Source organism: Lissotriton helveticus, chromosome 8 (genome assembly GCF_964261635.1).
Source record: "Lissotriton helveticus chromosome 8, aLisHel1.1, whole genome shotgun sequence".
Classification (NCBI taxonomy): Eukaryota; Metazoa; Chordata; class Amphibia; order Caudata; family Salamandridae; genus Lissotriton; species Lissotriton helveticus.
In genome coordinates, this window is record NC_136069.1 from 1,658,687,132 (window position 1) to 1,658,704,383 (window position 17,252).

Consider the following 17,252-nt stretch of genomic DNA (forward strand, 5'->3'; position numbering starts at 1 on the left):
CATTTTGAACATTCATCTAGTGCACATCAAGAGGAGAAACTGGTTCCAATTTTTGGGGATGGCAGTTTCCCTCATTTAATAGAGATATGTCAGACACTGGACACTAAAGGCCTCACTTATGGCATTTTGGCGTGGGGCAGCGCAGCTGGTCTGCCCTATGTCAAAGTGAAAGGGCAGGAATGCACCTTATTTAAGCAATACAGTGCATTTCTGTTCTTTCTGCCTGCCCTTGCGCCGTTTCTGCAGCCTAGTGCCAACATAGGGCACCCTTGCACAATAGTGCATGGGTGCCTACGTTGCAGACATGATCATTTTTTTTATCAACTCTGTTTTATTGGTTTCATCAACATGGCACACAACATCGGTCAGACAATTCCCATATCGCATTTTGCTCGCACCCCCCTCCCCATCCCTGGGAGGGTGAAATGTGTCCATGCAAGCCAGTGGGGGCAATATGAGCCGGAATCCTGCAAATAACAACTCCTGTGCCCGAACTTCCCCTGCCCCCCGCCCCAGATCCCACCCCTCCCTCCAACAGTCCCCTCCCCACCCTCACCCCCCCTCGGTGTGATCCGCTGCATATCCATGTAACGCCGTGTATGCTCGGTGTCTGTGTTTTTGTGGAATTCATCCACCAGGCGAAGGACCCTGAGATATTTCGGGCATGTCAGCTCATTAAATTCTTGGGTCAAAGGTGAGACTAGGGGCTGCCAAGTCTCCCGAAATGAGTCAGACTTTTGTGTGAGGGAGGCCTGTATCCTCTCCATGCCCATAATGTACCATAATCTATGGAGCCACCCGAAGTGCATGGGTTTTCGTGAAGTACCCCATAGTGAGAGGATGTGGTGTGTCGCTGCTCCTACTGCCAGCCCCATCTGTCTTCCCCGTATGGACTTGAGCGGGAACGTGATTTTGTTTGGCAGGCCCAGCACCGTGTAGGCTGGGAAGCGGGGGAAGTCTGTGTCAAAGTGTTGGTCCACCTCCCGAAGCACTGCCTCCCAATATTCCTGCACTACCGCACATTCCCAAAGTATGTGTATCAGTGTCCCAGGTTGGCCACAGCCCCTCCAACAATGGGGATCCCTGCGTGGGTTGCTCCGGTGGAGCTTCGCCGGAGTCAAATGCCAGTAATACACCACTTTCACAGCCACTTCCCGACTGGCCACGTTACTGGCTGTGTGGCGGGCTCTATAATAGATATCCTGCCATTCCTTGTCCGTAAGTGTGCGCCCTATTGCCCGCTCCCATCGTCTTTGACCTGCGGATCGTGTTGTAGTAGGGGGGGGGGGCTAGGAGTTTGTATAGGTCTGATATAGCCCGAGCGTCGGTGTTTTTTGTAACGAGCCACTTCTTGTACGCCGTGAGGTGCCGGCTAACATGTGGGACAATGGCTGTACTCGTGAGCCAGTGCCAGAGCTGGAAGTATTGGAATCGATGTGGTTTTTCGATCCTGTACATATCCTGAATGGTATCTAGCGGCATGAAACCGTCTGTGTCGAATAGATGTCCGGCGGACCTACAGTCCGACTGTCGCCGTTGAGGGAATGAGCCGGGGGCCATCCCTGGCGGAAAGTCCGGATTGTCCAGCAGGGGTGACATCGGCGATGGGAAGGAGGTGAGATTCTTGGCGACGGCCACCACGTCCCACACCTGGAGGAGTGTCTGGGTGATGGGAGATTTCCTGATGTATGCCGGCCTGTCCGGTCGTGCCAGGAAAGGGACTCTCCACAGGGGCATGCCAGCCATCGCTCTATCCTGGAATAACCAGTATTTCTCCGAAGTAGGGCGGGACCACTCCAAGAGGTAGCGGAGCTGCGCTGCCTGAAAGTAACGTTGTAAGTCTGGGACACCCAGGCCGCCCTCCGCGGTTGTCCGCATGGCTAAGTCGCGGTGGAACCGGGGCCGTTTTCCAGCCCATATAAAGTGTTGTATGATGTCCTGAGGTTTCTTGACCATACCTATTGGGGGAGTGACCGGGATAGTTTGAAAAAGATACAGCACCCTGGGCAGCAAGGACATCTTCACCGCCGCCGCACGCCCGAGCCACAACAGCGGCTGCTGGCGCCATCGCTGAATGTCCCCTTGCACTGTGGCCAGAAGCCGATTGTAGTTGTTTTCGACTGTTTGGGCCGTGTTGGGTGTCAGCACGATCCCGAGGTACGGCAAGGACATGCTGGTGGATAGTCCTCCAATGTGAATCAGGTCTCTGTTGGCTAGGCGTGTATTGTGCCCCAGGGGTAGGATCACAGACTTCCCGATGTTCATTTTAAAGCCTGATACTCTCCCGAAGGCCACCATTTCGCCTAAAAAGGCAGGGATCGATACCTCGGGTTTGTCTACGGCTACCAAGATGTCGTCGCGTATAAGCTGATGGTTTGACTCTCCCCTACGAAGCGGATGCCCTTAATGGACGGGTTGTCGCGTACCCGTTGTGCGAACGGTTCTATGTACAAGGCGAACAGGAGCGGTGAGAGCGGACACCCCTGTCTGGTACCACGTCTGATGTCAAAGGGCCGAGACCCTGTTCCGTTGACCCGGATGGTTGCCCGTGGTGACGCGTAACAGCTGGCGACCCAGGAGCGGAATCTCTCACCTACGCCGAACCTGGCTAGCGTCCTGTCGAGGTGTTTCCAATCTACCCTATCGAACGCTTTTTCTGCGTCCACCGACAGGAGGGCTGCATCCGAGTCATTGAAGTGGGCCTTGTCAACGACGTGCAGCTGGCGTTTGGTATTGTCGGAACTCTGGCGGTGAGGTATAAAGCCTGCCTGGTCATGCTCTATGATACCCGGAAGGCACGGGCCGAGCCTAGCGGCCAGAATCCCGGTGAATAGCTTGAGGTCCAGATTAAGCAGTGAGATCGGCCGATAGGCCGCGCACCTGGTCGTGTCCTTGCCCGGCTTCGGCAGGACAATGATGTCGGCTTCTAGCATGTCCTGTGGGATGGGGCCAGGACCCTGAAAGGAGTTGAAGAGTTTGGTCAGGATTGGGGCCAGGAGGGGGCAGAAAGATTTATAAAACCCCGCGGAGAAGCCGCCCGGACCCGGGGCTTTGAGCGGTTTAAGGCGCGCTATCGCTGATATTACTTCCTCCAAGCGTATCGGGGCCTCCAGAGACTGGGAGTTAGTCTCATTGAGGACCGTAATCGCTGCTTCCTCTAGATAGGCGTCCCCTGCTTCCGTGTCTAGGGTCGTATCAGCTGCGTAGAGAGAGGCATAGAACTCCCTGAACGCTTCTGCTATTTGATCGTCATCCCGGACCTCTTTACCTCCCTCACACTGAATAGCAGGGATCTTGGAGCGACATGATCATTTTTGTGCAGGAAGGGGCACCTTCCTGCACAAAAACAATCCTAAGCGGCGTTTTTATGTAGAAGAGGGATAAACAAGGAGAAATTAAGTCATTTCTCTGTGTTATGTTTCACCTGGGCAGGCTTACGTATTTGACGCTTCCCCAGTATTACAAATTTTTTTAAATCTGGGTCAGCGTCAAATTCCATAGGTGTTGTGTGGGAAAACCCACCGCAACGTCCATGAAACGCCTCCTGGACGCAGAGTACGGTAACGCAGCAATTTGAGCTGCGTCACCTTACTCGGGATTTATGAGGCCACTCAAATCCACACAGGGTGGCTTTGTGTGGCTTTGCGTGGCTTCATAAATCTTTATGAGAGCCCAGTGTCACGCATGTAGGACTTTACTTGGTGCAAAAGTGTTGCAGGGATCTCATAAATAAGCCCCTAGCTTATTGCCAATGGATGAAGGCTACGGCCATCTTGTATGAAGGACTTCAAGAAATCCTACATTAAAGGGCAAAAGCAAGTGCAGTACAAGAGGTTGGGTTTCCATGGAAATGTTGCCAGAATTGTCCAAAGGGCGACTGAAGGACTCCTGACTGCTCCTTGCACCGAGGGATTGGAACTGCTCCCCATCGATCAGTTGCTTGGCATTCTGTTGCTACTATGTGGACACAAAAGGCAAATGGTCTCCCTGCTCTCAAGAATATCAAGCTGACCAGTTGCCACTCGTCCTATAGAGACCCCTGGTGGGAGAATTCAAAGCACTCTGTTGGTTCCACAAAGGATTACATCCTTTCTTCAGGAAAAAAGTCTGTATATGGACCTGGTTGTGATGTGTTTCAACCACATGTAGCCCTACCTGACTACAGAATCCTGCATGTCCCGATTAGAAGAGTTCAAGAACCAGAAAAAGTGATACAATTCCAAGTGAATCATTGGACTGGGTCAAGGTGGCATTGGTATCCCAGCTGCAAAGCGACCCCAGCGACTATGAATCCAGCTTTGTCTTGCTCTGACCTATTGCTGCCAAAACAGAAGCTTTCAGCTGGCGCTTGATGGCACCTGTCTGACTGTGAGGGTCCCTCGCTGGCTTCCGACTTCTGCCTTGCACTGCTGGAGGATTTTAAAAACCTGAAAGTGACAAAGTCCTAAGGTAAAAACATTAACTTTAGCAACCCTGTAGGTACAGCTCACCCCTCCTCAATTACCATCAGCATGAAATCACACCTAAGACCTGGTCTACAATGAACACTCAATATTGATTATGCGTTCTGAAAGCTTTTCCCCTCAAAAACTTTAAACATCTCTATGAAAAGCACTTCAACGCCTCGTCATGGTAAGTAAGTAAGTAAGCATCATATAAATATAGTTATATGCAATGTTCGTTTTCCCTTCCTTCTCCAGGTTTAATTAATTTTGTCTTCTTATTATTAACTTTTTCTTTTTTTACAAAAATGTTGGAATGTAATCGTGTTCTCAACTTTAATGTTGTTTGCTGTTGCTTGAACCTAGCACACATTTCTGTGCTGAAGTTCCTGCTGTGTGTGTCCTAGCTAGCATAGATACCAGGTTTTTAAGCTGAGATTCACAGTGATCTGACTAGATTGTGTTTGTTCAGCTAGCTTGGGAACCTTCTCCCAAATTAATAATCTGTTTTCTGACATCTGCGATAAGGTCGCTAATATAAAACAGTAACATTTCAATAAGCGGGTGCGGATTTCCTGATATTACGACACTTTTTTTGGTCCCTTAATATAAAATGTTACTGGTAACAAATTTACAGTACTCATAGCGTTGAAGCAAAAAACTCCCTGGATGCTTGGGATCCTTAGTTGTTTGTTTTCAGTAACAAACTCCCACTTTGGGACGTTGTTTTTGAAAAACAAAACGTTTGTAAAAGTTTTGTGGATGGCCTTCAAAACCGACAGCGGTTGTCCAACAAACATTTTGTATCTTGACAGGAACCACGATGATAGTGGTTCCTGTCAAGGTACGAGCTCTCTGCCGGGCCAATAGTGATCAGTAAATCTGGCGGATGGTGGACGTTATGTCCCCTGCAATCCTGATGGACAGAGTACGGTCTGCTAAAGTCTAGTTCTGGCCCTTTGTGAACTAAAATACTGCATTAAATGTTATGGAGGAGCTTTGGTCCATTGATTAAATTGCTTATCTGGAACCTAGAGGTCTTTGTTGTAATCTTGTCTTCCTCACTTGATACAATGCAGTAGGTCTCGTATTATTGAAAGCTTGACCTATTCGCATTGCATTATTATTTGAAACACCAGTAGTTCAAACTTTCAGTAATGTAAGACATATTGCATTGAAAATGCTTGTTTAATCTTGATCTTACCTCTGGGGTCCCATGAGTTCTTCAGCAGGCCAGTGGCCTGTAGAAAAGGGCCTAAATGTTCCCCCTCTAGTTAACGACATGCTGCATATGCGCGTGACGGGAGGGGAGGAGGGTGTGCGAAAAGTCAAGAGATGGTTAGAGCTAGCCAATGAAAATAATCTATTGGTGATGTCCGCTGGGAGGGAAACAAGCACTCTAAGGCGGGACAGTTGCACAATATTATTAACCAAACGGAGAAAAGAGATTTTAAAAAGCAGCCCAACTAAACAACCAAAAGTGGTGAGGATGTGTCCAAAGTCCCCGATAGCCCATATACGAATACAGCATGCCTCGCAGAGCAGTGCATGCGCTTCCCAGGCTCGACCTAAGACCTGTGCAATTCTGAGTGATTAACTTTGTCCCCTTGTGGTTCGCATTATAGCTAAAATAACTGTACTTAACTAACCCTCCCTCTATCTCTTTCTTGTTTCTGCATTTCACTCTCCATCTCATTCCATGCACAGCAGGGTTTTATATACAGAACTTCACATCTGTGATGTCACTGCTACAATAAAAATCTTCTCTGTTTAGAGCTTTGCTTCTCCAGTAAGCTAGGATAGTGCTGTATTAAACTAACAGTTGAAAAAAAAGTTTGAAGAAATAATATAACATTTACAAAAAATACACTCTTAAGATTTGTAAAGCAAGAAATCTCCTGATACATGTTTTGTGATGACACCGAAGGGTATTTTAGAGATTGAATGATTCAAGTTTCTGTTTACTCATTGTGCTATTATACTCTTCTTTGTCAAATGATGTAGTTTATACCATCACACCACCCTCAAAAGACACTGTCCATCTTCACAAAACTTGATTATGTAACATCTCAAGACTGAAACCATCTATCTATCTGTCTGTCTATCTATCGATGTATCCACTGGTCTATTTGTCTGGCCTTCTGTCAGTCTATCTGCATATTTGCGTATCTGTCTATCCTTCTATCCATCTATTTGTCTCCCTGTGTATCTTTCAATCTAACTATCGATCTATCGATCTATCTATCTATCTATCTATCTATCTATCTATCTATCTATCTATCTATCTATCTATCTCCCTCACTCTATCTATCTATCTATCTATCTATCTATCTATCTATCTATCTATCTATCTATCTATCTATCTATCTATCTATCTATCTCCCTCACTCTATCTATCTATCTATCTATCTATCTATCTATCTATCTATCTATCTATCTATCTCTCTCTCTCTCTCTCTCTCTCTCTCTATATATATATATATATATATATCTATCTATCTATCTATCGCCCTCACTCCATCTATCTATCTATCTATCTATCTATCTATCTATCTATCTATCTATCTATCTATCTATCTATCTATCTATCTATCTATCTATCTATCTATCTATCTATCTATCTGTCTATCTGTCTATCTGTCTATCTATCTATCTATCTATCTATCTATCTATCTCTCTCTCTCTCTCTCTCTCTCTCTCTCTCTCTCTCTCTCTCTATATCTATCTATCTATCTATCGCCCTCACTCCATCTATCTATCTATCTATCTATCTATCTATCTATCTATCTATCTATCTATCTATCTATCTATCTATCTATCTATCTATCTATCTATCTATCTATCTATCTATCTATCTATCTATCTATCTATCTATCTATCTATCTATCTATCTATCTATCTGTCTATCTGTCTATCTATCTATCTATCTATCTGTCTGTCTATCCTTGTAGCTGTCTGTCTCTGTAAGTACTCAGTTGCTCTGAGTGTTACGGTACAATGCATGCAATGGGAGGAATCTCTGCTGCAAAGAGTCTTTAAATATGCTTGGTTTGCAGGTTCGAAGGGACAGTTTCAAGATGGTGGAGATCCTGCAGAAGCAGTTGGAAAATTCTAAACCCGCTGTTTTGAAGGATTCTGTTTATTTGCATAAAACACAGCAGACATCTTTGGAAAGGAGGCTGCATCAGGCTGAGTCCTGGCTGAACAGACTGGGGAACCTTGCGTTCCTGGTGGACCACATGATTGAACAAAACCTGCTCACGATTGTTCAGGAGGAGATCACAACATTTGTCCAAAACATCCTGCAGGTGAGCATAGAGGTCAAAAATATAATTGCTGAAAACAAGACTGCTTGTTCTTGTGGATGCTCTCTCTGCCTCTGTCTCTGCCTCTCTTTCTCTCTCTGTCTGTCCCTCTCCCCAGACCTCTCTCTCGCTCTCCCTACCTCTCTCTCTCATCCTCTTTCTCTATCTCTTTCTCTCTCTCTCTCTCTCTCTCTCTCTCTCTCTCTCCCTCTTCCTCTCTCTCTCCTTGTCTCTCTTGTTAAGTCTGTGTGCTATTTACAACTTGAAATCTGCAGATGTGTGTGGACTGGCGATTATGTCTTGTTACCTCTCGGTGGGGACCAAGTCGCATAGTATCAGAGTACTGTTAAACGTTATGTCCTTGGTTATGGTGTAAGGCTTCTTTTCTTTGGGTGAATGAATGAATGGGTTTATTTGTAAAGTGCGGCGTTCACTCCAAGGAGCATCTTGGAGCTAGCAGAAAGAACCTAGGAGATCTGTGGTAGGGAAAGGTTGAGCTAACACATGAAATATGTGTCAGATGAGAGATAGCAGAGTGTGGTCTGGGGCAACAAAAATGAGTGGGTGAGATGAAACATGCTGGTGCCTCCACTGAATATGAATCTCTGACTGCATTCCTGGTTGCTGTAATCCAAGAGTGTAGCAATTTGCTGAAAACCCCCTTTGTTTGACCTCTAACTCCTCCTCCTCCTCCTCCTCCTGGGGGTTCACTTGAGTATGCATCTGAGGTGCAGTGGAATTTTAGGAGTTTACGTGGTTTTCGGCATCAGCTGTCTCCAGGATGTGCACCACTGAGCATGCTTTGTGAGTGTGAGGATTGATGGTTTTGGCTGTTGGTGCAGGAGGGTGTCCCTTTGGAGCAAACATTGTGGAATGTGTAGTGCATTCTTTGTGTTTATTTTTATTTGTTCTTTACATTGGAACTGCTTTCAGCACAGGAGGAAATGCAGGTATAACCAGGAACAGCAGAACAGTACAAGGAGATCAGCAGGACAGAGTGTCAGTAAAGGGCTAGGATGTGAGATGTGTATGAAAGATGTGTCTCTGGAAAAGAGAAAAATCGTCTGCCCAGAGAAACCTGGCAAAGGGGTGGCACACTGAACAAGGCTGAAGAGGCAGACCTTAGAACATGAGGAGGTCCACAGCAGGAAAAACAGGAGGGCAAATAGAGCAGGCCCTTCAACTGTGTGGAATGATGACTTATGAAGAGACTTTTGAAGCACATTCGTTTTTCTTCTGGGAGACATTGGAGGGCATGGATATGGTAAGGTACAGGGATGTGCAAGATACATTAGGAATAAGTCTAGCAGCAATGTTCTGAGTAGCCTGGAGTTGGATAGCACTACACCTGGCAGTTCCAGCTACAAGGAGTGTTGATAGTGCAATCTAGAAGTAATCACTTCCTAGTCAGCTGTTGTTTGAAAGTCAGAAGGGAAAAGAGGAAAATGTCCATGAGTTTTAAGGCAGAGTAACTAAGTAGAGGAAACCTTGCTTATCTGGGGTGGAAAAGGAGCTTGTTATCAGATAGGGTGCTGATATTCTAGAAAACAGTGTGTGTAAAAGAAGTGCACCCACAGAATCTCATCACCAGCTGTCAGACCAGAGGGAAGGACTAGTATTCATCAGAAGTACTTTCATCTTCTTGCTGTTCATCTGCGGTAACTCAGGTAAGCAGCAGCTTTAAGACAGTTCTGAAACTGATGCCAGTGTCGCAGACAGATCCAGTCCGACCAATAACTGTGTGCCATACAGTAGCAAACAATGGAAAAGTCAAAGAAGTGATTAAGGGACTCAAGTGGCAGAGCATCTATGTTATCATGGTAGTGGTTACAACATTGCTTGGAGGACTTCTCAGGGTAGTGCCTTGAAGGAAGGTGGGAAAGCACAGGTGGAAACCACATGATAAGGTCATCCAGGAACTAGGTATGTCAAAATAGGGCACTTCATCTACCATCCATCCACCTCAACCAAGTATTGTCTCTAAATTTGGTGAGGTTCTTTTTTCGAAGGTGGGAGAAAAATCAAGCTTAATAAGCGCACAGCAGCCTCCCTTTTCAAGAGTTACCTGGAGGTCGTCTGCCACAGCAACTAGACAGACTTCAGGCTTGACTAAAGGCGGTACCTGGCTTGGGACTTGTCAAACTTGTTTTAGATGCCACATATTAAGATCATAGTTAATTACACTTAGCAAAATTTTAGAAGATAGGGGAAGAGGAGAGGTAGAGCTTCCTTCATAGTGTAGAGCGAGACCAGTTTTCAGAAGCGGAAACATTACCGCTTGCTTCCAGGAGAATGGAACTATTGCTGGACAATGAGAGGAGTTGTGCATGTGAGTGAGAACAGGAGCTCTGGCGGAGAGGGCAAGTCTCAGTGATTAGACCCCACACAGATCTGTTTAAACCGGATAAAACAAAAGTTTGGCCGAAGTGATAGCCTCAAGCAGAGCGGGAGGAAAATGAGGAGCAGGATGGGAAAATGAAGTGAGGAAGAATTCTGAATGACTCATGAACTGATTTTCTTATCTTTGGGGATGCAGTCTGGTCATTCTTGAGTGATGGTGAATTGGGTACTGATAATTAGATGTAGATGGGCTTAGAGAGCTCTCTGCTATCATAAACACTTCTGGCATTGTGTTGGTGGAAATCAGTACTGAGGATCTGTAATAGTCAGTACAGGCTGATGTAATGGCAAATCTATAGGTTGTGGCGCTCTGTTCTATTTCATTGTGGCAGCCACAAAGCAGTACTTTGGACAGAGACATTCAGTCCTTTTGTAGGCTTCATGGGGGAGCTTCATGAGGGAGCTTACATTTCCTGGGTATCAAGATTCTTGAGGGTTAAGCCCTCTAGAAGAGGAAGAATTAGCAGGGGCAAAGTGGTCAAGAAGAGAAGTAATCCATGAATTATAGAGCTGGAAATAGATCTAGCATTGAGTTGCACATCTGTAGTTATCAAAAGAAATTATTTCCTGGAGAGGGCCACAGTAAAATCCTCATTTGTGCCATTGGATGTTATAGGTATTCCTGGTTAAAGATCTGGTCACTCGTCCATTTGTGCCATGCTTTGTTTCCTATGTATATCTGCCACACATTTTATTTCTCTGTTTTAACTTTGCCCATAGTATGGCATCTTTTTCTCTCTTTGTTGTGACAAGTGGGTATTTGTGGTCAGTGGGTTTGTACAACATGTAATTGTAAATTTTCGGATTTGTAGCTGTCTGTTTGTGTGCGGTTATGCTATTCAGGTATGAATGCTTGTGATGGTAGGTTCTTGTTTGCTCTGTTTGTTTTTGGCCAGGTATGGTCAGGTAATTTTGACATAGGGCCTGATTTATGTTTGGCTGGACAGGTTACCCCATCACAATGGTGACAGATATGCCTTTGAACGAAACATAAATCTGATCGGATATAATGGAATTTATATTTCGGCAGACACGGTATCCATTCCCCGTTGTGATGGAATAACCAGTTCGCCAAAATATAAATCAGGCCCTTAGTCTCCCATTGGTTCTGATGAAAGTGGTGTAATTGGAAGTTCCTGAACTATTTATCTCTCTTTCTGTGGCTGTTTTTGACATTCGAAACTACATATTTTCTATATTTCATAATTTATCTTGTGATTCATTGTGCTGTTAGTGTGCAGCAACTCGGAATGCTGTAAAGAGGTATCACTGCCATTCATCTATGGCTCCATTACCACCAGCAATAGAGTATCTATACAAGGGTCAAGGCCAGATCTGTTGACTGTAGTGGAGTCTACTCACAGCCAAAGAGGTCTCTGCTACCTTTTTATCTCCACTGCTTACGGCAACACTAAATATCTTGGCTGGACCCCAGTTTAGAATTTCTCAGCCTTTTGGCAGAATCTCCACTGCCGCTCTCGTCAAAATCAGATTGATTGTCTTGTATTGATTAGATGCTTTGTCCTGGTATTTGTAACACAGCTTTCCTGTGGAACAGGTATTTACTGTGCATGCATTTCCTGTTAAAATCTATTTATAGTTCTGTGTGCCTCTTGATTAGCTGGTTTGATGTGGTTTGCTTTGCTGGTGGGTTGTATTCTCCATTTGTGCATTCTGGATACTGTGCAGCTCTTTTCTTTATCAAGTAGAAATGTTATTTTGTCATTCTCTGGCACGTTCTCTACCATGTATCAGTCTTGCTCCTTGGTGAGAGGACGTTTTTGTTCCAAAGTTTCCTTTGTGGCATTATCTCTATATGATAGTACCAGTAACTCAGTGGGGGCGATAACAACACATGTAAGACCTCTACCAGACCTTATAAGGCTATGTAAGTGCTAAACATACCAGTGTGACCAAGGATCAGATAGCAGTCAAATATCTGTCTGACCTGCAATGCGGGTGGTTGATGGGAAGGAACCTATCCCCCATCAGTAACAGCTTGGCTAATTGTTACTTGGGCACCCACACTCCCACGGTCCCCTCAACTAGCAACCCTCTTTCTCCTTTGTCATTCACTTTGGAGGGGTGCAGTTTGCTCCAGAGCGCAAAAGCTATTGCTTGATAGCATGGGTGACCCTCAGTTTGGCTGAAAGTCATCTGTCTCTCTGCACACCTAGGTCCAATAAGGCCTTCTGTGACAGTGCAAGATCCTTCCGTCTTTTCACAGTGGCATTTCTGATATCTGGAAATATGTGGATCTTCGCATCACAAAACAGGTACTGCCTTCAAAATTACCTTTGGAGCCTCTTGTAGCTATTTTTAGATCACATTCACTTCGTTTAACTTCTACACACGACACACAAGCCCCCTCAAAACACCTAGCTTCACCACGGCAACCAGAAAAGAACTCCGGCAGAGAGCCCCCCTTGAAGGGCCTGTTGGGCATTGCAGCTCCGGCCCAACAAGGAGCTGCCTAATGATGAAGCATGACACCCCTCCGGGTGTGTGAGTGCCCTTGCTCCTTATTGGAGCTATCCCTGTGCTATTACTCACTCTCATCCTAGCGCCTGGACTACAATCAATCAATCAATCATGCCATTTGTATAGCGCACTACTCACAGGGAGGGTCTCAAGGCGCTTGGGGGGAGGGGTATGCTACTGCTCGAACAGCCAGGTCTTGAGTTGTTTCCTGAAGGCGAGATGGTCTTGGGTCAGCGAAGGTGGATGGGGAGGGAGTTCCAAGTCTTGGCATTCAGGTAAGAGAAGGATCTTCCTCCGGCGGTGGCTCTTCGGATGCGTGGTACGGCTGCGAGGGCGAGGCTTGTGGATCGTAGCTGATGGGTGGGCGTGTAGAAGGTCAGGCGGTCGTTGAGGTACTTGGGGCCCAGGTCGTGGAGAGACTTGTGTGCGTGGGTGAGGAGCCGGAACGTGATCCTCTTGTCGATGGGGAGCCAGTGCAGGTTCCTCAGGTGGCTGGAGATGTGGCTGCGTCTGGGGGCATCCAGGATGAGTCGGGCGGAGGCGTTCTGGATGCGCTGGAGTCTTTTCTGTAGCTTGGCTGTGGTTCCGGCGTAGAGGGCGTTTCCGTAGTCCAGTCGGCTAGTGACGAGTGCCTGGGTGACAGTCTTCCTGGTCTCGGTCGAGATCCAGCGGAAGATCTTGCGAAGCATACGCAGGGTGTTGAAGCACAATGAGGAGACGGCGTTGGCTTGTCTGGTCATCGAGAGGGAGGGGTCCAGGATGAAGCCCAGGTTGCGGGCGTGGTCGGTTGGCTTGGGTGCGGTGCCCAGGGCTGGGGGCCACCAGGAGTCGTCCCAGGCAGAGGGCGAAGATCCCAGGATGAGGACTTCCGTCTTGTCCGAGTTCAGTTTCAGGCGGCTATCCTTCATCCACTCGGCGACGTCTTTCATCCCTTCATGTAGGCAGGTTCTGGCGGTGTCGGGGTCTCTGGTGAGGGAGAGGATCAGCTGGGTGTCGTCGGCGTAAGAGATGATGTTGAGGTTGTGCTGGCGTGCGATGGCTGCGAGAGGTTTCATGTAGATGTTGAAGGGGGTGGGGCTGAGTGAAGATCCTTGCGGGACGCCGCAGATGACTTCGGTGGCCTCGGAGCGAAACAGGGGGAGGCGGACTCTTTGTGTTCTTCCGGCGAGGAAGGAGATGATCCACTCCAGTGCCTTCTCTTGGATACCGATGTTGCTGAGGCGCTGGACTAGGGTGCGGTGGCAGACCGTGTCGAACGCAGCGGAGAGGTCCAGGAGGATGAGGGCCACTGTTTCCCCCTTGTCAAGCAGGGTCCGGATGTCGTCGGTGGCTGCGATGAGGGTGGTCTCGGTGCTGTGGTTGGCTCTGAAGCCGGACTGCGAGGGGTCAAGGGATCCGTTCGTCTCGAGGAAGGCGGTCAGCTGTCTGTTGACGATCTTCTCGATGACTTTAGCAGGAAAAGGGAGGAGCGAGATGGGGCGGAAGTTTTTGAGATCGGTGGGGTCCGCTGTAGGTTGCTTCAGGAGGGCACTGATCTTGGCGTGCTTCCAGCTCTCCGGGAAGGTGGCGGTGTTGAAGGAGGCGTTGATGATGTTCCGAAGTTGGGGTGCGATGGTGGAGTCGGCCTTGTTGAAGACGTGGTGTGGGCAGGGGTCGGTCGGTGATCCGGAGTGGATGGTGTTCATCGTGCGGGCTGTGTCTTCGGTGGTCACCGTGGTCCAGGTGCGAAGGGTGGCGGTGGGGGGCGTTGGTTCGACGGTTGGATGCGTGGGGGGGGCGCCGAAGCTGTTGTGGATGTCGGCGATATTGCGGTGGAAGAACGAGGCGAGGGAGTCGCAGAGGTCTTGTGACGGAGTGATGTCGTTGGTGCTGGTGCTGGGGTTGGAGAACTCCTTGACGATAGTGAAGAGCTCTTTGCTGTCGTGGGAGTTGTTGTCCAGTCGTTCCTTCAGGGATTTCTTCTTGGTGGTGCGGATGAGCTGGTGGTGCTTGCGGGTAGCGTGTTTGAGGGCGGTCATGTAGTCGGTGGTCCGGTCGAGGAGCCAGGCTTTCTCGAGGGTGCGGCAGGTCTTCTTGGAGTCCTTGAGGTCGTCGGTGAACCAGGATGCCTTCTTGCTTCTGGGTCTGCTGGGAGGGTTCTTTAGTGGCGCGAGGTCGTCGGCGCAGGCGGTCAGCCACTGTGTGAAGTTGCGGGCTGCTTCGTTGGGGTCCGTTGTGTTGGCGGGTGGGCTCTGGCTGAGGGAGGTGGTTAGCTGGTCTGCAGTGATCTTGCTCCAATTCCTGTGAGGTACCTGTTGCGGGTGGTGGTGGGTCGTGGATCTTTTGAAGCTGAAGTGGACGCAGCTGTGGTCGGTCCAGTGGAGTCCGGTGGCGTGGCTGAAGGTGATGTACTTGCTGGAAGAGAAGACGGGATCAAGCGTGTGGCCGGCGTAGTGGGTGGGGGTGTTGACCAGTTGCTTGTGTCCGAGGTTGGCGAGGTTTTCCAGCAGGGCAGTGGTGTTGCGGTCCTTGTTGTTCTCCAGGTGGAAGTTGAGGTCCCCGAGGAGGATGTAGTCAGTGGAGGGGAGGGCGTGCAGGCTGATGAAGTCTGTGATGTCTTCGCTGAATTGTGTGCGTGGTCCCGGGGGTCTGTAGACGAGGGTGCCTCTGAGGGTCGTCTTAGGGTCGGTGTGAATCTGGAAGTGGAGATGTTCGGCTGCGGCGAAGGAGTCGTTGGCGTCGGTCGTGATGCGGATGGTGTTCCTGTGGACGATGGCGATGCCACCTCCGGTCTGGTTGATGCGGTCCCTCCTGATGATCTTGTACCCGTCCGGGATGACGATGGCGATGTCGGGTGCAGAGGAGGCGTTCATCCAGGTTTCCGTGAGGAAGGCGATGTCCGGTGATGTAGGGTCGAGGAGGTTCCAGAGTTCCACGGCGTGTCTGTGGACGGAGCGGGTGTTGATCAGGATGCACTTGAGGTGGTTGCTGCTGGTGTTTGTCTTGGCGGGTGCGGGGCAGGTTTGGAGGCAGGTGAACTTGCAGGTGCAGCAGGTGAAGGGTCCGTGGGTGCGTCTCGGGGTGGCTCGGCAGCAGGCGTGGGTCCGGCCGGCATTGAGCGCGTTGAGAGTGGCGGCGTCGTAGGTCAGTCGGGTCGTCTTGCCTCGGCGGGGAGGGCCAGGGGTCCTGGCGCTGGGCGCGGGCCAGGCACGGACGGGCGCAGACGGGCTTACCTTTGGCGCACCTTTGGCGCTCAATCGGCGCTCCCGCTGCGCGCGTCCGCTGCGTGGTCACTCTGGGGGCGTCATAAGTAAGGAGCCGGGAGGGAGGAGCAGCTGGGTGGCGGGAGCGGGGCTGCGAATGGAATCACAGGGGGGCGGGGCCGCAGGGAGGCAGCGGCGGGAAATTCCAAGAAGCAGCGGGCAGCGGGAAATTCCCAGGAGCAGCGGGAAATTCCCAGGAGTAGCGGGAAATTCCCAGGAGCAGCGGGCAGCGAGCGAAGGAATCTGCAGGCAGGAGGCGGTAAAGGCAGGCAGGAGCGGCAGCAGTGAGTGGGGCGACCAAGCCCTGTGGAGGCTTGGTCGCCCCACTCACTTTCCTCCTCCCCCTCTCTTCTTCTTTCCCTCCCTCCTTAGGAACAGCATACTCCTTTGTTTCGCTTTATTGGTTGGGGCCTGTATGCTGGACCTCCTAAGCCCCTGTCCCTCCATGTGAGATTAATGTATAATTACATAACATAGATGATTTGAGCAAAGAGCGTTCAGCAATCAGCGAGTCCAGTTGCCACGTTTTTGCTTTGACCGCCGGCAGCCGCGAGTGAGCGGGAGGACATCGAGCTGCTACTCCTGCAACCGGTATCCTGTAACCGGTAACCTACTGTGGTCAAGCTCTCGGCTCCCGGCTTCTGGCAGCCCCCGCCGATATTTGCCTTGGACACTGCTTTTGGCTTCTTCGCCGGGGGAGGGCAGCGAGATGCTGTTTGGCTCGGGCAGGGGGCTCTAGCCTGCCACATTTCCCTGCATTTTATTGTGGCCAAGTGCAAACGTGTGGGTCTAAGCCTCAGTACCCCAACCCCAGTGCTCTAGTCAGCCCAAATTATCCTCGGGGCTTACTCGGTGACAACAAGACGGAAAATGCGTGGCTTCCCTGCGAGGCAGCACAGGAGGCAAGGCAAGGCGGACGGAGTGCCTTTGATTTACTACCACCATCAGCCAGTCTGACCCAAGACGCAGGTGAGCGTACTTGCGAGGGCATCACAGTTCTGAGTCCTGTTGGGTAGTATATGACTTAGGACCAAAAACTTTAACGTACCTTGGGCATAGCAGGCAACATCAGAATCCTGCTGGGCACTTCATGCGTTTAGCGAGTGCAGCCCCCGTCAGACGGAGGCAGCTGAAAGTGTGCCCCAGGCAGACCTGGAGGCGGCCCGGTTAGTACCGGGTGCAGCTCGCGCCCTCCTGTTGAGCCCCATTCGCTATTAGGCTGCATACCATAAACTACTGCATCAGCAAAGAGTCTTATCTGAGGCAGAAAATCTGCGGCAAGAGTTCCAGAGGGGTGAAAGTGAGAGTAGGTGACTTGTAGCCTCCCCCACCAGTCTTGGACATCTGTTTGGATCTTGTGATATAAAAAGAGACCGACCTTG

General features: G+C 49.3%; 1 protein-coding gene across 2 annotated transcripts in view; it reads left to right on the plus strand.

The window, feature by feature from the left end:
- Window positions 1–17,252, plus strand: part of DNHD1 (dynein heavy chain domain 1) — a 659,975-nt gene that overhangs the window by 154,001 nt on the left and 488,722 nt on the right. For both annotated transcript variants that reach the window (XM_078658741.1, XM_078658742.1), the window contains exon 7: window positions 7,499–7,750. In XM_078658741.1, coding sequence (XP_078514867.1) covers window positions 7,499–7,750 — 252 coding nt within the window. The remainder of the gene's footprint in view (window positions 1–7,498; window positions 7,751–17,252) is intronic.